The sequence below is a fragment of the Leucoraja erinacea genome, chromosome 6, assembly GCF_028641065.1.
Source record: "Leucoraja erinacea ecotype New England chromosome 6, Leri_hhj_1, whole genome shotgun sequence".
NCBI lineage: Eukaryota > Metazoa > Chordata > Chondrichthyes > Rajiformes > Rajidae > Leucoraja > Leucoraja erinaceus.
The window spans coordinates 62,456,873-62,480,257 of NC_073382.1; the positions used below are offsets into that span (position 1 = coordinate 62,456,873).

At 42.5% G+C, this 23,385-nt stretch overlaps 2 protein-coding genes and 1 long non-coding RNA gene across 5 annotated transcripts in view; 2 read left to right on the top strand and 1 right to left on the bottom strand.

The window, feature by feature from the left end:
• Positions 1–3,839, top strand: part of pcf11 (PCF11 cleavage and polyadenylation factor subunit) — a 31,518-nt gene extending 27,679 nt beyond the window's left edge. For both annotated transcript variants that reach the window (XM_055637200.1, XM_055637201.1), the window contains exons 14-16: positions 885–977; positions 2,191–2,226; positions 3,214–3,839. In XM_055637200.1, the coding sequence (XP_055493175.1) occupies positions 885–977; positions 2,191–2,226; positions 3,214–3,423 (339 nt within the window). In that variant the 3' untranslated portion in view covers positions 3,424–3,839. The remainder of the gene's footprint in view (positions 1–884; positions 978–2,190; positions 2,227–3,213) is intronic.
• On the bottom strand, positions 281–9,986 carry LOC129698229 (uncharacterized). Of its 2 annotated transcripts, XR_008723650.1 has the most exons (4): positions 9,924–9,986; positions 6,550–6,840; positions 3,987–4,071; positions 281–414 (listed from the first exon to the last, which is right to left on the bottom strand). It is a non-coding gene; the product is annotated as an uncharacterized LOC129698229 (long non-coding RNA). The 2 variants fall into 2 exon arrangements; XR_008723649.1 differs by lacking the exon at positions 9,924–9,986 and having other exon boundaries at positions 6,550–8,522.
• Positions 9,979–23,385, top strand: part of LOC129698227 (ankyrin repeat domain-containing protein 42-like) — a 30,927-nt gene continuing 17,520 nt past the window's right edge. Inside the window, exons 1-7 of the mRNA XM_055637202.1 lie at positions 9,979–10,104; positions 14,971–15,131; positions 16,785–16,892; positions 17,461–17,580; positions 18,198–18,333; positions 22,448–22,648; positions 22,910–23,035. Of these exons, the coding sequence (XP_055493177.1) occupies positions 10,077–10,104; positions 14,971–15,131; positions 16,785–16,892; positions 17,461–17,580; positions 18,198–18,333; positions 22,448–22,648; positions 22,910–23,035 (880 nt within the window). The 5' untranslated portion in view covers positions 9,979–10,076. The remainder of the gene's footprint in view (positions 10,105–14,970; positions 15,132–16,784; positions 16,893–17,460; positions 17,581–18,197; positions 18,334–22,447; positions 22,649–22,909; positions 23,036–23,385) is intronic.

The window sequence follows — 23,385 nt, forward strand, 5'->3', positions numbered from 1 at the left end:
TTCAGAAACTTGCTGAAATATTAGACTTAGCTGAAGCAAGCCAGGTAAAATTATTTTACCTCTGCTTTTTCAAAAGGATTCTACCAATTGACTATCAGCAATTTTGCATCCTTCTGTAGTGAGTCATTATACTGGAAATGTACATGCAGTTCTGATAATTTTTATCAGAAACTACTCGTATTTCTTCAAATTAAAGCTGACCCATTTATGGGCACAAAAGACTGCTGTATCGCTATGTATCTGGAGAGACTTGCTTGAGGTCAAGTATAATATAAGTCCGCCAAATATTTTACAATGAAACCAAGGAATAGATGCACATTGGAATACTGGATTTTATTTCCTTTCTTTGTCTATTGTTTTACTGCCTTGTTGAAAGCATCCACTGGTGTTTTGGAAGGTCTCCTTTGATATAGCCTGTAAAGAAAGGCCAAGACAAGTGTTTATTTTTTATATGCACCAGAATAATTAAATTATTTTAATTAAAGCTGCAGCTTTACATGCACATAATATCCAACTACACAACAAATAAATACACATTAAATTATCTGTAATACTAGGTGAAGCAGACCATAATAGTGCAAGCCAAATTTGCCGATAGCAGCAAAATATTTGGTATAGTGGGCAGTGAGGAAGGATATCCAAGTTTACAACAGGACGTAGGTCAGTTAAGCTGGACAATGTTTTTGACAATTATCCATCCTTTCAATGGTAGGGTGCCCAATTGTAGTTCTAATATAGACCTTTTCAAGTGAGAAAACTTGCAACAGAATGACTTCAGAAGTTGAGAATATACTGAGTCCACTGTATTGGGCATTGGTGCTTACACTTTCATAACTCGCATCATTTCGTGTCTTTTGATGTTATTGTTTTTTTTTATTTGGTAGATCTGTGAAATCTGTCAAGAGGCTTTCGAGCAGTATTGGGATGAAGATGAAGAAGAGTGGCATCTGAAAAATGCACTTCGTGTGGATAATACAGTAAGCTCAATATCAACTCTTTATCTCGATAGAATGAGTAATGGGGCAGTTAAAACCATTCATTCAAACCATGTTAATAATAACTTTTGTCAAAATAACACAATTGATATTGGTAATTTAATAAATTAATACTTTCAATTGTGGGATGTATCAAAGTGCATTTGAAAAGTCGTTTGTCATCGCCCCGAAATGAGAAGAGAGATGGACACCATGTATCACAAACAATGCAATTCCTTGTGACGTTTCATTTGAGAGGTAAAAGTGACTTGAATTAGATTATGTTAGGTACAAAAATGCTGGAGAAACTCAGCAGGTGCAGCAGCATCTACGGAGCGAAGGAAATAGGCAAAGTTTCGGGCCGAAACCCTTCTTCAGGCTCGGGGGGGGTGGGGGGTAGGGAGAAAGGGAGAAGAAAGGAAAAAGGAGGACGGGGAGCCTGAGGGAGGTAGGAAGGGGAGGAGACAGCAAGGGCTAACAGAATTGTGAGAATTCAATGTTCATGCCATTGAACATGCCATCGTGAACAGCACCTTGTATTCCGCTTGGGATTAGATTACGTTACACTGAAATTATTTACAGAAAGGTAGTGGGGCAAGGAAGAGAGATTAGATTGAGACAAAAGAAAGTTTAAAATCTAAAGGAATCGATGAGTTTAATTTTAATTAACTGGGCCAAACCCTTATTTTAGAGTAATAAATAGCATCTTGGACTCTGGAAATATGGTAATTACATTTTGAAATAGATGCACACATAGGTTGGAAAGGTAAATGGACAGATAATGTTATTTCAGCAACTTTTAAAAATTAATGAATGACTGACTTTTGTGCGTGTAACTCACAATATAAAATAAACTGGATGTGATATGTGTTTTTTTCCTGCAAGATAATCTTTTAAAATTATAGGATAAAACAAAAACATACAATGTAAATGAACACTAGAATTGATTTGTTAATGAATATTTGGTGGAAACTTTACTTGACAGAAGTGGCAGAATCATTCCACCCCATTTATAAAATATAATTTTGAATATTAATAATGTCCATGATGCCTGCTGAAGCCAAATTTATTTTTACAGATTATATTGAATTTTATATCCATGTCACAGTATTAAGTTACTCGCAGTTTTTAAAAAAATCAAAATTCCAGTGTTTGCAGTCTCATGTCTAACATTATTATTTGAAATAGGATCTAATATTTATCTCTTTCTTTTTAGACCTATCATCCAGCATGTTATGAAGATTATAAAAATGTGAGTAAAGTTTTCTTTCATGCTGAAATATTCATGTCTAGGGTAGCCTTAGTGCCTTACTAATAAGATGTGCTATTTTAGAATTCCTCGGTAGTTTCTTGGGCTGTTGTATGTTAATTTAAAATTATATTATAATTTTTTATACTAAATTCAGCTGCAGTAAATTTTAGTATTGCTTTACTGTCCTGGTGCCATCACAACATCCTGGAGCTCAATGCTCTTAAGACTGGAATTGATTGTAGACTAGGAGAACTCCCACTCTCCTCCCCCCACTCACCATCAACAACAACACCACAGTCGCATCTGTGGAGTCATTTAAGTTCCTTGGAACCATCATCTTCAGGGACCTTAAATGGGAGGGCACCATCGACTCCATAGTCAAAAAAGCCCAACGGAGGATGTACTTCCTGCGACAGCTGAGAACACACAATCTGCCACAGGCAATGATGGTCCAGTTTTATACGGCCATCATAGAGTCTGTCCTCACCTTCTCCATCATGGTCTGGTTTGGCTCGGCCACCAAGCATGACATCAGGACACTGCAGCGCATCGTTCGATCAACCGAGAAGGTTGTTGGCTGCAACATTTCCACCCCCATCAACAAATTACACTGCAAGGGCCAAGAAGCGAGCGGGTAAAATCGTCTCTGACCCCTCTCACCCTGGCCATAAACTCTTTGAAACAATTTCCTCTGGACTGTCAAAGCCACCACAACAAGACATAGAAACAGCTTTTTTTTCTTCCCACGAGCAGTAGCTCTACTCAACAGTCAAAAGTCTGTAGTCTCCTTTTGCTCTGGTATTTATTTAATTCTTCACATGTTTAAATTATAATGTTTTATTCTTAATTCTTAGTTTACTGTATATTGTGTTGTTACTTGTGTATATTGTGTTGTTACTTCGTGCAAAGCACCAAGGCAAATTCCATGTATTTATACCTGGCTCATAAAATGTATTCAATTCAATGCATTTTTTCCCTTTTTCCCAGGCTTCATTTACAGATTCAACTCCATCTCCAAGTGACGCTCCTTTGGAAAATCCATTACATTCAGTTATTAAACAGGAACAGTTGGATGTTAGTGGCAAGGCATCTGATCTTGCCAACAGCTGTAAAAGTACTGAGACTGATGCCAGCAGTGTGTTAACGGACATTAAAACTGAAAAAGATACTGCAACTGTGAAAATGGATACAGTCTAAGTCTTTTATGAAGTGATTTTTCTTTTCACTTAACAGACTTTAGCAAAGGAAGAAAAATTGGTTGGATTTGATGTATCCTTTCGTATGAGGGTGACTATTTTACTACACTGAAGTGACACTACCTCTTGTTATGTTTGAAATCATTGGGAAACATGCAAAGCAGCAATAGTACATTCTACCTTCAAGGAACATCAAATTTGAACCCCTCCCTATTTGTTTTATATTTTATTTGAGACGGGGATCTCAGTTGAAGTTAAATATTGAATACATTTTGGTATTTGTATGTTCAACTGCATGTGCAGTTCAGGTGTGCATTACTGTGTGAGTGCTGCAGATGTGTGAATGCACTTGTGGAATGATAATGTTGCTTTTTTGTAAGAATGTAAATTCTAAAAAAATAAAATATTTTTGAAATGTTTTGTGTACAGTTGAGGCAGTGTTTAAGTTAAGTTTTAAATATTTATGGTGCAATGAAAATGAATAAATTGGTTCATTTAGGAAATCCGTTAAATTTGCAGGATCTGAACTATTGAGAAAATAGAATTTAAACTATTGATATTTACCTGATGTAAGTTATTTTGTTTTTTTCTTGTGGGCTGCATTACCAATTGTTTTTGATAAATTGATACATCTTAAAATTCTATGCACCTGAAAATGAACAATGCAGTGTTAAACCATTAGAGTTAATCTTGTATGTACTAAACTAAATAAACCACCTGCACAAAATATTTCTGTTTTTATTTCTGTAAATCAATATGAACAAAATACCCAATTGGAAAATAGTATGTTTGTTGATCTTTTGATCAATTTGGAAACCATATATACTACTTCTCTAATTGGTAACATGTATAACATTTGCCTGCACTACAATTTAATTGTGGTACTGACTAAATGCAAATGTTTTAAATAGGTTTATTTTGGAAAATCTAATTCATGTGACATGGAAGCAGGAGGAAGCTTTAATGGCTCTCAAACATGTACTGGTATTCAGTGCCTGATCTGTTCCTGACTCTAATCTTTATTTCTGAAGTATTTTAATAGTAATTTAAAATCTATAATTTAAATCAGTTTAATGCTTGTGGGTATCCCCATGCATCTATCAGCCTTTGAGTAAAACATAAACTCCCTTGCCCTAGATTCTTCTGCTTAAATTCTGTTTACTCAGATGACCGACATCAAAAAAAAATCTCAGCTTTTAATCTTGTATATTCAGAGAACTACAAGATTGGTTAACATTTTTTCTCTCCCTTGGTAACATTCTGGTATTTACTGTACTTGTGCAAGTATAGGTTTAGATGTAGTTTCCAATGCATGTAGTCTGAAGTATAGAGAGTAGAGTAACTGACTAAGCATACAGCCTTGATGTGCCCCTGTGCTAATGGTCAATGAGGATAAAGTGTTGCCAATTCGTACATTGAGATCTGCCAACGAGGAAGTTGTAGATTCAATTGTAGGAATGAGCACACCCCAGTTCCTCGAGTTTAATGGTAAGCTTAGAGGCGTTGATGGTATTGAAGGCCGAGCTCTAGATGACAACAGCCTGACCTGTGTTCCTGTCTGTGATCCTGTGGAGAGGAGAGGGGGATCACATCTGCAAAATTTATTGTGATATGTGAATTGGAATGGTTCTCGACCCTTTCAAAGGCTGGAGTTGCTGTGTCATAACCATCCTCCTGAAGCACCTCATCACAATGGTCAGTAGTCTTAGACCAATGTCACCTTGCTCATGGGCACTGGCATGGATGTTCTTAAAAAGTAGTGGAGACCTTGGACAGTTGCAATGACAGGTTAAAAATAACCATGAAAACCCCAGCCAGTTGGTTTGCAAGAACTTGGCCAGATGTGCCATCAGGCCCAGGTGCTTTTGGAGTTTACCCTCAAGAAGGATCTGGCATTGGTATTGGAGGCTAAGATCTTGGGGGCCAGTGGGGATTTGTGAAAGTACATTGCCTTAGGCAACCAATCATTTCCCACTGTTATGAGGTGATGAGCAACACAGATCACATTATCATCAGCAAATGTGTTCTTTGGGATTTCTCAATAAACCATCATAAAGGAATAATTGAAGATCTTTGGAAAGCAGTTCTATGATTAAAGTGGCGGCGCTGGTGAACGGCTGCGGCTCGCCTGCAGTCCATTTGTTTTTACTTTTTTGTGGTTTTTTTTTTGTCTTGTTTAGTTAAGTTTTTAGGTTTGTTATGGGTGGGGGGTTGAAACAGGGCTTTCTGTCTCTCCCTTCGGGGGAATACGATTTTCTTGTCATATCCCCCTTCTCTGCCTCTCGGCGCTGAAGCCTAATGGCGGAGCTGGCGACCTCGAGGCTCTGGAGGCAGAGCCTGTCTGGGCTCGCTCCCGTGAGGGCGGCCCGGCTCGGGGCTGGAATGACGCTCCCGTGAGGGCGGCCCGGCTCGATGGTAACGGCGCTCCCGTGAGGGCGGCCCGGCTCGAGGGTAACGGCGCTCCCGTGAGGGCGGCCTGGCTCGAGGGTAACGGCGCTCCCGTGAGGGCGGCCCAGCTCGAGGGTAACGGCGCTCCCGTGAGGGCGGCCTGGCGTGGGGCTGAGACGCTCCCGTAACGGCGGCCTGGCTCGAGGGTGGAATGGCACTCACGTGAGGGCTACCCGGCTCGGGGCTGGAACGGTGCTCCGGTGGCCTGAGTCCGGGGTTCGGCCGCGGGCCAGTGGACGACATCGTCAACAGTTGCGTCCGCTGGACTGGAGGGTGGCAGCTTTGACCACCCCGGGCCGCGGAGTTTGAACCGGCCCGTTTGCGGAGCTCGGTGAGCCGTGGGACTGACTTACCATCGCCCGGTGGGGTATCGCCTCAGCGCAGAGGGAGAAGAGGAGGGAAGAGACAGCAGCCCTAAGATTTTTGCCTCCATCACAGTGAGGAGGTGCTTGGTGGACTCACTGTGGTGGATTTTAATTTGTGTTTACTGTCTGTTCTGTTATTTATTATTGTATGTATGGCTGCAGGTAACGACATTTTGTTCAGACCGTAAGGTCTGAATGACAAAGGATCTAATCTAATCAATACCTGCACTGAAACATCTACACACTTGCCCATATCAATGACGATCTAGGCAAGGATTCAAGTCATAGCAGACTCAGCAATTATGTTACCTTACCATTTGTTTTCCTCTGGGGTGAAGCACTGCTGTCTCCAGAGTATGAGATGATGTGCTCTTTCTTCAACGTGACTGCTCAGTGTTACTGCATTTCACTTAATAACATAAAACAGTTCACTATGGTGTTCATCACCAAAAGAATGGTTCTTGAAGATTGCACGTCCCTGTACACTTTCAGATATATTTGGTGTTTACTTTTCAAAGAGCAATAATCTGCTCTGATGCAGCAACAAGCAGACTCTTGATTAGAGAGCTCTGACAGTCCATTGAACTGCAAAGGTTGATCTTTACCTGTGTTTCAATGAAAGTTTTGTTTAAAAACACAGCAAGGAAACGGGCCCCGTGGCTCACTGAGCCCATGCTGAGCATTGATTACCCATTTACACTAGTTCTATGATATCCCACTTTCTCAAAGAATGAATATGCTCCATCAGCTATACCATCAAGTAGATGTTCCTGATATTATGGGACTTCAGGCTACTGCAACTCCTGATAACGTCTGATAATAGATGCTGCCTATTTGAGACAGTGGCTCATGTAGATGTTTTCAATTGAGGAAAGGGTGCTGTGATAGACTGGGCTGAGTGCACCATTCTCTGCAGCCTCTTGGATTCCTATACATTGGAATTGCGAAACCAGGGCTGATATGATACTTTCTATAGTACATCTGTAGGGGTCTGTTAGAGTATTCAGAGATAGACTGAATCTAAAAAAAGTACTGGTGTACCTTCTTCGTGTTTACATTTGTGTGTTGGGTCCAGGACGGGTCATCCTAAATGTTAATGCCCCAGGAATTTGAAGCTACTAATTTTCCACCACCGACTAATCTGGCCCGTTGTTTCCTGACTTCCCCTTCCTGAAGTCAACAATTTGTTCCTTGGTGTTGCGGGAATCTGAAGCACATTTCCCAATGAGTTAGTGGTACTCCCACAATATTTAATAGGTATCTGAACCAGAATTTGAATCACCATGCCATGACCAAGGACTGGAAAAGGGATTAGTGAAGATGGCTATTTGACGGCCAGCAAAGATTCAGTGGGCCAAAGGTCCTTTTCCTTATGATCGTGATCAATTCTTTCTGGTCTCCCTCACTTTTTATTTTTAAGGTCCTAACTAATAGGAGCGAAATTAGGCCATTCGGCCCACCGTCTACTCCGCCATTCAATCATGGCTGATCTATCTCTCCTGCCTTCTCCCAATAACCCCTGACACTCTTACTAATCAACGATAGTTGATTTTTATTCCTTCACTCGTGCTCTCTGACCCGTATATATTTCATGCTCCATGCTCTCTGACCCTTATATATTTCCCTCTCTACCAGTCTCAATGTTTCAGACACACAAATGCTCTTCATTTCCTTTCCCTCTGACTTCCTGGTCTCACTTTCTTTCTCTTTCTGATGCCTCGTTCTATCTCTGCCCGCAAGTTCCATTCTCTCTCCCCCCATTTTCCGTCTGAACTGTTGTCCCTAAAGCAATATTCTCTTCTTCTGTTTCCATTTACTGTCGCCTTAATGGTCTGTCCCACTAACGTGTCCTTGGCACGCAAATTATGCGACCTCGTGGTCGCGTTGAGACGAGACGGTCCCGCGAAGGTCGCGCACGATTTCATGCGTACGCACAGCCGTCTGGAGCATGTGAAGTCATTTGAAGATGGACACAAAGCAGGAATAACTCAGCGGGACGGGCAGCAACTCTGGAGAGAAGCAATGGGTGATGTTTGATGTCGAGGCTCTTCTTCAGTCTGAAAAGAAGGGTCTTGACCCGAAACATTGAGAAAAACATTTTTCACACAGAGAGTGGTGAATCTCTGTAACTCTCTGCCACAGAGGGTAGTTGAGGCCAGTTCATTGGCTATATTTAAGAGGGAGTTAGATGTGGCCCTTGTGGCTAAAGGGATCATGGGGTATGGAGAGAAGGCAGGTACGGGATACTGAGTTGGATGATCAGCCATGATCATATTGAATGGCGGTGCAGGCTCGAAGGGCCAAATGGCATAATCCTGCACCTATTTTCTATGTATCTATGTATCGGTGGCTGATTGGGAAAGGGGGAGATGCAGCGAGACCTGGGTGTCATGGCACACCAGTCATTGAAGGTAGGCATGCAGGTGCAGCAGGCAGTAAAGAAAGCGAATGGTATGTTGGCTTTCATAGCAAAAGGATTTGAGTATAGGAGCAGGGAGGTTCTACTGCAGTTGTACAGGGTCATGGTGAGACCACACCTGGAGTATTGCGTACAGTTTTGGTCTCCAAATCTGAGGAAGGACATTATTGCCATAGAGGGAGTGCAGAGACGGTTCACCAGACTGATTCCTGGGATGTCAAGACTGTCTTATGAAGAAAGACTGGATAGACTTGGTTTATACTCTCCAGAATTTAGGAGACTGAGAGGGGATCTTATAGAAACTTACAAAATTCTTAAGGGGTTGGACAGGCTAGATGCAGGAAGATTGTTCCCGATGTTAGGGAAGTCCAGGACAAGGGGTCACAGCTTAAGGATCAGGGGGAAATCCTTTAAAACTGAGATGAGAAGAACTTTTTTCACACAGAGAGTGGTGAATCTCTGGAACTCCCTGCCACAGAGGGTAGTTGAGGCCAGTTCATTGGCTATATTTAAGAGGGAGTTAGATGTGGCCCTTGTGGCTAAGGGGATCAGAGGGTATGGAGAGAAGGCAGGTACGGGATACTGAGTTGGATGATCAGCCATGATCATATTGAATGGCGGTGCAGGCTCGAAGGGCCGAATGGCCTACTCCTGCACCTAATTTCTATGTTTCTATCTATATATCTATGAAACGTCACCCATTGCTTCTCTCCAGAGATGCTGCCGGTCCTGCTGAGTTACTCCTGCATTTTGTGAATATCTTCAATTTTCTTGGCCCCGCTCTGGGAGTAGAAGTGGGGGTGGATCCGGACCACAACGGACGTGAGCCCTAGGCCGAGCTTGGCGATCGTTTGCCTGCTTCTGCTGCTGTTGAAGGTGAGACGTTGCATCGCGCCAGAGTCTTGGGCCTGTCCCACTTTGGCCGTCAGTTCCGCGACAGGCCATTGGCGCCCGAAGATTTCGTTCACTGCAAGAATTTCGGAGCCCGCGTGATGTCGGGACCGGCCCCGCACAACTCCATACCCCTCCACGCTTCTAAGTGGGACCGGCCCCGCGCGGCCATACGGTGTCCGTGCGCCTCAAGCGACCACGAGGTCGCGTAATTTGCGAGTCAAGGACGCGTAAGTGGGACAGCCCTTTACTGTCTTTCTCCAAGGAAACCTCCTGTTCCCTATCTGTCCAGCTCGGTTACAGACTTCGAACCCTTGTTTTCTTTCCCTGCATTTACCAAAGATCTTATAGCTCTGCTATAAGATCTTTGGCACTTACTGTTTCTCTCTTTATGTTCGCGCCCCTTTCTGTCCCTCTCTGCATCGAAGGGAGTTTCCTCCGGAAATTAAAGCTCTTGTCCATTTCTAACTCACCCCGGATGTTTATCCTCGTTGCTATTGGAGTGTTCTGCAATCATCGACCGATGCAGCAATGCCGGCGGATTCTGCTAGCGCTCCAGGTAACGGGACCATTGGGGGACAGGGACAGGGACAGCCTGCGGAACACGACGAGACGTTCAGACAGACGATGCAAGTTATTTCGTGTTGCAGAATGAAAGGATCGTGGTTTACGTAACGCTGAGTATTGGCGAACAAACACTTTTTACAAAAGTTACTTCCTTATATCAAACAAAGAAAACCCTTTGAATTGGTTTTGAAACCACTTAGCTTAAACCACTTCTGCCTTTTAAGACATGATGTCAAATTCAGTTTAATGATGCATGTTCGTCGCGCACTTGGGTGTCTTGTGGTAGCTGTGTTTAATGACACAAACTTATTATTTTATGAAGAGGGAATTCAAAAGGCAGACACATAGAACAATAAAGAAACACATTGACTGGTGAGAGGGTCCTGGAAAGATTTCCCAGGAAGGGACCAGGGATATTGAACTTAACTTACATGGAGATTGTAACCACGACGGGATAAGAGTGCAGAAGGAGATATTGATCAAAACGCAAAGTGCGAGAGTAACTTCTTGGGTCGGACATTATCTGCAGAGAGACTGGACAGGCAATGTTTCGGGTCAAGTCCATTATTTGTATTGATTGTATAATAAGGACGGAGAAAGCTGGAAAAGAAGTGGGGACGGGACAAAGCCTGATATGTGATAGATGGAAACATGAAGAAGTGGTTTGATTGTGAAATGGATTGAGTAAATGACAATGGCTGGAGATGAAAATGAGACAAATGGGTGTCGGATAAGGAGACAAGGGGTGAGATGTGAAACCATTGGAGAACGAGGACAGTGGGGAAGGAGGGAAGGAAGGGCAGGATAGTGGGAGAAATCGGTGTGGTGTTTAAAATGCTGAATGATTTTCATTGGATAAATAAGGAAATATTTTTTTGTTTGAAAAAATCTTACATCCACACTGACCATTGAGTGTCCATTTACTCTAATCCTATACTAATCTAATCCAACTTTATTCTCTCCACCTTGTCAACATTTCCCCCCATATATTCTACCAGTCATCTGCACACAAGAGAAATTTACAGCTAACCTAATTAGCCTACCAACCTACACATCTTTGGGATGTGGAGTAGCCAGAGGAAACCCACAAAGTGTTAACGAGGACATGCAAACTCCATATAGGCAGCACCCAAGGTCAGGATTGAACCCAGGTCTCTGGCACTTTGTGGCAGTGGCTTTACAAGCTCTCACTGTGCACGCCCTTTGTCATTAATAATAGATTTTGATGCTGTTCCCAGGAATTGGAGAAGATTTTCAGTGTTTTCTGTGATGCATTTTAGGCAGTCAAGGGCCAGGGATTGCACCACTAAGTGTTTCTGGTGCTTGTCCATCCTTAGTGAAATGTTTTAATTAAGTGAGAGGCAGTCATTATTACCAACGTATTGGAAGTGCTAGGAAACCTATTTCTTTGCATCTATTTTCACCAAAGAGAAGGACATGGAAGACAGTAATATGCAAAGGCAGTTTGAGATTAAGAAGGAGGAGCTGATGGGGTCTTGGAGCATTAAGGCGGGTTTTCTCCAGTTGCTCTGGTTTCCTCCAATACTCCAAAGATGTCCAGGTTTGTAGGTAAATTGTCTCTAGTGTGTAGGATAGTACTGGTGATTGCTGGTCGACGCGGATTCGGTGGGCAGAACATCCTGTTTGTACGTTGTATCTCTAACGTTCTCTCGGCATAGGTTAGGATTCGAGAGCAGCTAATGTTGTTCCTTTATTTAAGAAGTGGAGTAAATAGAATCCAGGGAATTATAGGTGAGTGGGACTCGTGTCAGTGTTCGGGAAGCTGTCGATTCTTTGGATAGGTTTTACTTGCATTTGGAAGAGAGTGGGTTAATTAGAGACAGTCAGCAGAGCATTAGACATGGCAGGTCATGTCTTACTGACTTGATCGAGTATTTGAGGAGTTGCCAAAGGTGGATGATGTTCGACTGGATTTTAGTAAGGTGTTTGATAAATTCCTCCATGGTGGTCTGATCCAGAAGATTAAGATGCATGGGATTAACAATGTCTTGGTGGTATGGATTCAGAACTGGATTACTGATAGATGAAAGAGGGTTGTGAGGGAAGGCTGATATTCAGGCTGGATGTCTGTGACCAAGGAAGTTCTGCAGTGATCTGTGCTGGGATCTCTGCTTTTTGTGATATATATAAATGACGGATGAAAATATAGATGGGTTGGTTAGTAAGTTTGCCGATGACACCAAGGTTGCTGGGATCATGGATTGTGAGGAAGGCTGACAAAGTATACAGTGGGTATAGATCAGCTACAGAAATGGATAGATAAATAGCAGTTGGAGTTTAATTGAGCAAGTGTGAGGTGTCAACTTTGGTAGGTCAAATGTAAGACAAAAATATCGCATTTCAAAAGTCTCAAGGACACCTTACAGAATTTGACAAGAGTAAAAAACATATAATCGGAGTAAAATAAATAATAAAGACATCACCAATACACAAATTAAGACAGAATTCGATTCCAAGACAAAAAAAATCAAAAACACAATGTGAAGCAGCGGCAGCTAAACCGCGCCAGCGTACACTCTCCCTACCGACAGCCATCTTGGACACAAACTAAAATAATCACTTACACACAAAAATCATCTCCCCACAATGGTTACCACTGTGGGGGAAGGCACAATGTCCAGTCCCCATCCCCAGTTCTCCCAAAGTCAGGTCTATTGAGGCCTCCACTATTGCCTCTACAGAGGCCCGATGTTCCTGGCCGTTCTCGCTGGGTGCTGTTGCCCCGGCATCGGGAGAGTCCTCTCAGTTGCTGGGCCACCTGGAACGGCCGCTTCCTTACCGGAGACCGCGGCTTCCGAAGCCGACAAGGCCGCGCCGGTTTGGAGCTCCCAGGCTCCCGATGTTGAAGTCGGCGCCGCCCGCTCCGCTCCGCAGCCCGGAGGTGTTGAACTCGGCGGTCACAGCTCACCGGAGCTCCAGCGCGTCGATCCAGCGCGGCGACCCAGACAAGGCATCGCCCGCTCCGCGATAGCGCTCCAGCGCTGTGCCGCCACCGAAGCCGAGGTGCTGGGCGGTCCCCGCCAGGAAACGGCGCTCCACGCCCGCTGGTAGGCCACGAGGACGGGTCGACGGGCAGCCCGGAGAAAAAGCTGCCTCACTGACCAGGTAGGGACCTAGAAATATAGTTACCCCCTTCCCCCCACATTAAAAAGTCTATTTCTCCCACAAACAAAACACAGGACTCACTAGAACTACAAAACAAAAGTGAATTAAACGGACGGCTGCTAGTTAGCAGCCGTTCCCCAAGATGGCTCGCCAAGATGATGCAGCTTTATATGACTTTGGGTAGGCCGCATTTGGAGTATTGCGTGTAATTCTTGTCGCCCTATTACAAAAAAAGACGTGGAAGCTTTGGAAAAGGTGCAGAGGATGTTTACAAGAATGATGTCTGGACGAGGAGATATTAGCTGCAGGAAGACATTGGGCAGACTTGATTGTTTTTTCTGGAATGCTGGAGTTTGCAGGGAGAACTTATAGAAGTATATAAAAATATCAGAGGCATAGAAAGGGTAGACAGTCAGAATCTCTTTCCCAGGATGGAAAAATTAGATATTCGAAGGCATAGCTTTAAGGCGAGATGGGCAAAGTTTAAAGAAGACTAGATTAAGTGGGACCTGTTGGGCCCCATGTTCACAGCAGAGTGCAGGCCACAACATTCAATTTCATAACATTTCAAGCAGACTGCAAGCCACCACATTCAATTTCATAGCATTTCAAGCAGAGTGCAGGTCACCAAATTGCCAAACAACTCATTGCATTGTCATTAAGGGCTAACAAATCATTTATTGCAAGTACATTGCAGATTCACAGTTCAGTTGATTCACAGCTTAGAATCACAGTTGTGGACTTTCCCTCGCGATCTTCCAAAGTGACCGACTCACATCCAGGCATCCGGGGTTTTATAGTCTTGTCTTGTCTCCCCCTCTCCCCCCCTCCCCCCCCCCAGAAGGGGCATTACCTTCATCGTGGTGATTGACAGGCGAGAGGACCGAGGTGATTGACAGGCTGATCTCAAGATTTTTTAAACACTTATAACTTTTTTATTTTTCATCGATCGGCAAAGTCCTCAAGGCTGCCTCGGCGGAGGAGGACTATGAGTAAGATGGCCAAAAGTCATAGCGATATATGGTAGCAGTTTTTCTAAAATCAATATACAGTGCAGACAGGAAGTGGTCAAGATGAGACTTTTAGTTATATAGATGTGTTGGGCAACTTTTTTACAGAGGGTGCTGAGTGCCTGGAATATGCTGCTGGGGTTGGTGGTTGAAGCTGATACACTTTGGCATTTAAGAGACTTTTGGACAGGCATATGGATATACAGAGAATGGAGGGATATGGATTATGTGCAGGTAGATAAGAGATGGTCTTTGCATCATGTTCTACACAAACATTGTGGGCCAAAGGGCCTGTTCTTGTGCTGTACTGTTTAATTTAGTTTAGCGATACAGTGCGGAAACAGGCCCTTCGGCCCACCGAGCCCACACCGACCAGCGATCTCCGCACATTAACACTACCCTACGCACACTGGGGGCAATTTTTATATTTACACCAAGCCAATTAACCTACAAACCTGTACGTCTTTGGAGTGTGGGTGGAAACTGAAGATCTTGGAGAAAACCCACGCAGCTCACGGAGAGAACATACAAACTCCGTACAGACAGCACCCATGGTCAGGATTGAACCGGGGTCTCTGGCACTGTAAGGCAGTAGCTCTATCGCTGCGCCACCGTACCGCCCCTGTTTTATCTGTTTTATGAAACCTCCGGTCATTGAAATTATGCTGTTATTCTCAATTGCCAGTGCATTCATCTTTTTTTCAAATGTTCTTGTTTAACAGCTGCCAGGAAGAAGTGTTTAGTCAGTATTCATGATGCAGTGAAAGCTGGCGATGTGACGGAACTCGAGTTAATGGTGAAAAGTGGAGCCAGCATTAATGAAGTGGATCCCATTCACAAATTTACACCATTGCAATGGGCAGCACACTCCGATAGCTTAGAGGTGAAAAGCTATTTGTCATTGTTTACTTGTATTAACAAAATGTATAGTGTATTAATTGAGATACCACTCCACAGAGCATATCAACATTTTGTACATAATGGTTATGGGCTCGATGTTCTGGGTTTGGGTAACCTGGCAGCTAAATTGAGATGGGAGCTGCTGGATGCAGGGAATGATCGCTTTGCCATCAATGACTGTTAGCCTTGTTTCGCAGGTGTGATTCCCAGGCTCGACAAATAATTAGGGAACAGCAAGCTTTCCAATTTTTATTCCCAACTGGTCGCATGAATTTAGCAGGGCCAGTTTCCTGAGCTTGCCCCTTTGTAAAAGGGTCTCTCTAAAAGCCTGTGGGTCTTGTGGTCAGAAGTAAACACAAAAGCAAAACTTTTAGAGAAAATATGTGAGAATCATAAAGAAAGACTAAAGAAAGATATAGAGATTGTGACTGCAATCTTTAGTGCGAAAAAGCAAACTAAAGATAACCCCAGACACGGTATATTGTTCCATTCCACCCTCTTGTACCTGCCACTAGTCAAGTGTGTTTTATTATCATATGTCCCGGATGGGACAATGACATTTTTACTTGCTGCAGCACAACAGAATATGTGAATATGTAAACATAGTACATAACGGGGGAAGAGAAAAAAAGTTCAATGAATAACAAATATAGTACAATAATAATGTAGTCTTTTGCAGTATATTTTGATCTTAGCTGCCTTTTATCCTTTTTTTCCTTCTCATTTTTATGCATCGTAAAACTTATTTCAGATCAGGGTAGCGTTAAACTGTTTCCTTCTTCACAGATGCTACCAAGTCTTCTGAGTACTCCCAGCCTTTCTAGTTGTATTACATCAACAGAAAATATTTCTTATAATATTTAACAGCAGATAAACTCATACTAACTCATTCCCATTTACCAGGTGTCTTCTATTTTCAAATTTCTGTCAAATTATTGTTGAAGTGGAGGTAATAGTAGAATAGAATGCCTTTTATTGTCATTCAAACAGCTTGGTTTGAACGAAATTGCATTTTCTACAGTCTTACATTACAAAATAACCCAAAACCCACACTTAACACAGTTTACATAAACATCCATCACAGTGAGTCTCCAACATCTCCTCACTGTGACGGAAGGCAAAGTCTTATCTCTTCCCTTTGTTCTTCTCCCGCGGTCCAGCAGTCCAACTGCAGCGTCGAGGTGAACTGGGGCTGTTTAAGAAGTCCTGTGGCTGTTTAAGCCACGCGGGGCGATGTTAGGCCCCGCTCCGAGTCCTTTAAACCCCGCGATTCCAGCGGGAGAAGTTACTGTTGCGGGAGCTCCGAAAAGCGGTTTCCCAGCAGAGACCTGTGAGCTCCCGATGTTCCTGTCCACCGGGCCTGCGGCCGGAGCCTCCGAAGTCGGGTCGCAGCCGCGCGCCATCACAGCTCCTCCTCGAAGACGGCCAGCTCCGCGATGTCAGGTCCGCAGGCTCCGCGACTGGAGCCCTCGGGTTGGTTCCGGCTCATGATTAAATCCTATCTATTCATGATTAAATATATTTAATTATAATAATCATTCAGATATCTGTAAATCAGCCTTTTTGTCTTAACATTTGTAAAAATACAAACCTAATCATACTGAGAATATTTATGATTCACTTGATATTGTTACAGTGCCTACACTGGTTGCTATGGCATGGTGCTGACACAACGGATGTAACTCCCAGAGGTTGGACAGCCGCGCACATTGCAGCCATTAGGGGTCACGATGCCTGTATGCAGGTAAAGTGTCTCAATTGTTTATATTCTTCTGAACTAAAATGATTTTAAATAATGAAACTATTTCATGTTGGTGTTTGGGGCACGCATTTTTTTAATGAGCTCTAGAATAGGAGAGGAGAGATAGGTGACTGAATTCCTCAAATGTTTTATATCAAAATTCAACAGATTGAGGGGATGAAGGTCAAGTTTCTGTTGGCCATAATAATCCAGCTAAACGATTTAATATTTCTCTGGTATCTCTCAGTCCTTTAGCACAGGATGTGAGGCAAGGCAAGTGCAGCTCATATACTAATTTATCACTCCATCAAATCACCATTAATTGCAACCAGTGCAAAAATCCATACCATTGGGTCATGAATACTTCCTTTGAAGTTTGGATTATGAATTCTTATTCTAGATGCAGTGTTTTTCAAGATTTGTACTTGTTACTATTTTCATTATCTACTTCAGTTAGCCTCATTCCCAGACGTCATGCTTCTCAGCATGATGTTCATGTTGTGTAGTCTTGAAGTGATTTCAGGTGTTAACATGAAAGCAGCCTAGGCACAATATGTGTTTTTCTCCTCAGGCCTTGGTAATGAATGGTGCAAACCTAACAGCGAAGGATGATAGAGGTTGTACTCCATTGCACCTGGCTGCTTCACATGGACATTCATACACTCTTCAGAGGATTCTTCACAGTGGTGTGGTAGTTACCTGTTTGGATCGATTTATATCAACTGTTAATTTAATTTATTCAGAAGAGGATGCTTAATCTGGGGCTGTGACCAGGAAACTGGAATAGATTATCATAAAATATCCATCTTGTTCAGTGTTCTTTTTCAGACCGTCACCTGATGATAGTTAAATGTGGTTGAATCTTAATTGCCACGGAATAGACCAGCAAGCCACCCAATTGCAGTTAAGGATGCACAACAAATGTGGAGCCATGTATAAAATAAATTTAACGTGGAAATATAAAGATTACAATAAAAAGTAGTCTAAAAATATTTGCGTTTATTATGCTCAAGTATATTGACATTAGCACAACAAATGTGGGGTCATGTATAAAATAAATTCAACGATGAAATGTCTAGATTACAATAAAAAGTAGTTGAATCACATTTGCTCTTATTATGCTCAAGTAAATTGTCTTAGATGGGACGTTAACACGATTGGACAATTCGAATACTAAGCAAAGTGAAAATGCTTATCTAATTTTACTTTATCAAGGACTTGGGAAATGCATGCATACACAACTCCAGTTCAGCGCTTACTGATTTGGCAGCTGTAAATCACCTTTTATTTTCTATTGTTTATCCTTAGGGTACAAATCCAGCTGATAAAAACAACTGGAGGGCAGTTCACTATGCTGCCTTTCATGGAAGGCTGGGTTGCTTGCAGCTTCTGGTCAGGTGGGGTGCAGACGCGAATGAAGTGGATCAAGATGGGAATTTACCAGGTATACAATTGCTGGAATCTCTGAGGTAGAAGGTTTTTACTGGTAAGAAATACTCAATTACCAGAAGTACCAATTAAATAACAATGTATTGAAAGGCTAGAGCCTGCAGGCACATGTACCAGTCTTTTGTAAAATGTTCTAATACACTATACCACAAATTCCATTTTTTAATACACACGTTCTTGCTTGGATATACTTGTTCAATCAGATTATTCTGACATATTAGGACACACACACATGCGTGTATCTGACATTGGTTGGAATTTATTAGGGTAAAACAAAGACTTGCTTTTATGTTGTGCCATTTATGTTCCTTTCAACATTTCTCAAAACATTTTACTGCCAATTAATTACTATTTTTTGTATTTGGAAGTGTAATGCAGAAAACAAAGTAGCCAATTATCCTGAGCTATAGGAAGAGGTTGGGCAGGCGAGGACTGTATTTCTTGGAGCGTAGGAGGATGAGAAGTGATTTTATAGAGGTGTATAAGATTATGAGGGGTAAATGCCAAGATTTTACCAAGATTAGGAGAATCAGTGGACATAGGTTTAACGTGAGAGATTTAATAGGAATCTGAGGGGAAACTTTTTCACACTGAGGGTAGATGGAATGAGCTGCCTGAGTAGTTAGTACTAATAAATTTTAAAGGCATTTGGACAGGTACAATGTCAAGGATAGGAAAGGTTTCGGGGCTATGGGCCAAACATGGGCAAGTGGGACTAGTTTCAACAGCACACCTTGGTCGGCATGGGCAACCTGGGCCAAAGGGCCTGTTTCTGTGCTGTATGACTTCCAGCAGATTCCCATAATGTGATGGTAACAAAATAATCAGTTATTGCGATGTTGCTAAAGCTTGCCAACCCTTCTTCTCAACCGTTCTGTGTGATCTTTTTACCTTAAGTAACAAGTTTAATATTTCATCCAAAGGATGACGGCCCCAAACAACACACCACGCTCTAAGTGCTGCACTAAAATATTATGTGCACAAGTCATAGGGGCAGAGTTTAGGCCATTTGGCCCATTGAGTCTACTCCATTCAATCATGGCTGATCTATCTTTCCCTCTCAACCCTATTCTTCTGCCTTCTCCCTATAACCCTTCACACCCGTACTAATCAAGAATCTGTCAATCTCCGTTTAAAAAATTATCCTTTCTTTTGTGATTAGAATTGCTCCAGAATAGCATTTGCTCCTCTGACTTCCAGAATACAACAGCTATCAACTGAATCACAGCCTGCATCTGGGGATATGATGTATTTCCCCAACCTACATGTGTTGATAACTGTCTTTAATGGTTCATTAGTTTATGATCAAATTCTCATCCTGAAGGTTACTCTGGTTCAATGGGAACACCTCTGCCGGCTACCTTCCAGCTGCCAGATGAAGTTCAGATGTTTTGTTGGCATAAGCTGTACAGAGTTTTCATTGTGGGAAGGGAAGGTCGAGCAGCAGTGGCAGTAGAGGAAATGAATGGTCGATGTTTCGGGTAGAAAACCCTGCATCAGGACTGGTAAAATGTCTGAAGAAGGGTCTCGACCTGAAATGTCACACATTCCTTCTCTCCAGAGATGCTGCCTGTCCCTCTGAGTTACTCAGTTCCTTAAAAAGTTCCTTCCTACTGGTAAAATGTCTTGTTGGTTTACGTTCTTGCAGGACTCATCCACAAAATATAGGTGTAATCTCTGGAACATTGCTGGATCTGGCATTAGCTCGATATCTGGAGCTGACCCCAATGCTAGTGATAACTACATGTATTTGCATCCATGTTTCCATTTGTACCTCCACATTTCTGGTATGCGAAATCCTGACCAAAATTTGTTTGTAAGATTTTTGCAATGTCCTCTCTCTGAGAGTCAAATTCAATACAGAAGTTGGAACTATGCTGCTGGGCATGCCCTTGACAAGTGAAATATGGTTTAGGGGTTACTGTACATCCACATTTTTTGAACGTGATGTATTGAAGAGAGTGGAATAGCTCATACTGAGATCCATTCATCAATAGGAAAGTGAGGAGGTGCCAATCACCCTTCATGATGCACTTATGAGCTAAAGTACGTTAGGTTATTTTGATGATATTTTTGCAGTACTTTTAAGACAAAGCATGCTTGGCTTTATGAGGGCAATGAACGAGAGTCATTTGAAGTGCGTTAGCTTACCCTTTGATAGATACAAAATGCTGGAGAAACTCTGCGAGACAGGCAGCATCTCTGGAGAAAAGGAATGGGTGACGTTTCGTGTGAAGACCCGTCTTCAGACCCGAAACGTCACCCATTCCTTCTCTCCAGAGATAATGCCTGTCTCACTGAGTTACTGCAGCATTTTGTGTCTATCTTCGGTTTAAACCAGCATCTGCAGTTCCTTCCTACACCTTTCCCTTTGGGTTGGTTATGGGAAATATTACCTCTTTGGTCAGAAGTTGAGTATTCACCATAAGAGCATTGAGGGCTTGTGACTACTGGGACTAATACTTGCTCACATTTAAATTCAGATCAGGGTAAAAAATGAAGAGGTTTGCTGTTGTTTGCTGTTCTGAAGAGGCTTCCACTCATTGTGTTGTTGCATTTCTTACTTCACCTCTGCAGACATAGGTTTCCTTCTTAGAACATAGAACAGACAGCACATGAACGGGTCTTGTGGCCCACCATGTCTGCACCAACTATGATACCAACCTAAACTAATTCCATCAGCTTGCAGGCAATCCTTATCCCTTGTTTCCCTGTTGGTTCATGTGTCTGGGCAATGAGAGGGAGAAAGCTCTCTGAAAGTGACAACATAAGTAGATAGTTCAAGTTCAAGTGAGTTTATTTTCATGTGTCCCTCATAGGACAATGACATTCTTGCTTTGCTTCAGCACACAGAACATAGTAGGCATTGACTACAAAACAGATCAGTGTGTCCATATACCATAATATAAATATATACACACATGAATAAATAAACTGATGTGCAAATAACAGGTAATGGGTTATTAATAATCAGAGTTTTGTCTGAGCCAGGTTTAATAGCCTGGTGGCTGTGGGGATGTAGCTATTCCTGAACCTGGTTGTTGCAGTCTTCATGCTCCTGTACCTTCTACCTGAAGGTAGCAGGGAGATGAATGTGTGGCCAGGATGGTGAGGGTCTTTGGTGATACTGCCAGCCTTTTTGAGGCAGCGACTGCGATAAATCCCCTCGATGGAAGGAAGGCGTATGGTATGATAGAGTAGAGATAGAGTAGTAAGGAAGGCGTATTGGTATGCTTGCTTGTAATGGTGAGGTTGGAGATTTTGTGGCAGACCTCCATTAATCTGCACATGCTGTAGGGTATTTTTCATTAGTAGTCTGGCAGTTAAACTAGTCAATTTTGTAGCATGCCAGTGGGGTGCTTAACCATAGTTCATGTAGCAGTTTGGCTTTCATCATTGTAACATTGATAGCAGGAGCTCTTGTCATCCGAGTGGCTCTGCTTTGGTGTATTGGGTTGATTTAAATATATCCGGGTGAACAAACAAGTGCTTTAATGATTCTTGACAGAGCTCTGTCATTTTAAACTTCAACACTATCTTTTAAGCTCACATGGCTAAATACCTGTTCAACAGCAGGAAGCATCAGCAACCTTTGGCGGGATTGTTAACTACTTGCAGAGTATGCAGAGTATGTTGATTCTGAGAGTTTAAAACTACATCAGATCACTATTACTTTCTAAGTGATATCTGGATCAGCCTGCTCTTCATATTCCTGGTGGTCAGTCATCTTGTTTGAGAAAATGCCTCATCGCATGGGCCTATCTGAATGTATAGATGCCATTTATTATTGGAGACAGATCAAGAGCATTTGGAGCACAAAGAGAAAATAATTTAGAATCTACATTTCATCATATAGGACACACAAAATTTCCAAGTGACCTACATCTTTTTTCAAGGAAGATTGACAGCAAACACCAGCTCAAGTTAAGGTTTTCGCCTATCCCAAAATACCTGTGATGTCAAGATCCCGTACAGAGCACTGCAGCTTTATGGAACATTGCAGCTTTAATATTCTGTAAAAATATTCATACAATAACTTAGTTAAGTTATTGTAAAGCCACTAAGGTAACATAGTTACAATGGTCTTTCCCTGCCTTTTTTAACTGTAGCTCATCTTGCAGCAATGGAAGGCCACCTGCACTGCTTTAAGTTTCTTGTCAGTCAAGGGGTTAGTGTGACACACGTATTGACAGCGAGGAACGACCAAGGTGAAACCCCAAATGATCTTGCAAAGAGGTTCTACAAGGACAACATCGTGCAGTACATAGCAGCCGTGGAGCATGAACGGGATCACCCAGATGATCAAGAAAGTACGTAAAACAAAATGATCAGCAAGAAAATTCGGCATATGTTAAACACCGAGGATGGGTGGTGTGGGCACAGGGACAGAGCGTGTGCGTGCGGGGACAGGTGGATCACACGGCAGGAGTAGCGAGAGCGTATGTGGAGATCCACTTTTGTTTAGAGGAAATCATTCCACACATTAAGTGGGGACCCTCTAATTTTCTGGAATGTTTAAAAGCTTGCTTGCTTGCAGGTAATGATCTTTTTCTCTTTCCTATCATTTGTAGACCTTGCATTTCCAGCTCATGTAAGTGCTTTCAAAGGAGATCTCAAGACTCTGCAACAACTAGTGGAATCTGGAGTGATTAACCTCAATGAACGAGATGATAAAGGCTCCACGCCCATGCACAAAGGTCAGCTCCATCCTCTTCACAGCATAACTTGGCCGCAGCAAATCATGTGATCGATTGGTGGTCAACTCAGACCATTATACAGGCCTTTTGATTCTGCACCTTTTAAGTGCTGATGGGTAACGGTTTCAGCCAACCTAAAAAATTAAATTGATTGAGACTGTCTAGTTCGTTGCAAAACTGCTGACAGTTGAACAAAATTATCACTGAAATAATCTGAAGGAGGCTGAGGTGGAAGCTTTCTCTCTCTCATTCAGACAGAATGTGTGCTTTTTGAGGTTCAATGGCTCTTTATTGTCACGTACCTAGACAATTTCCCCGGGCAATTCAAAATCTTACTGTACATAAGCACA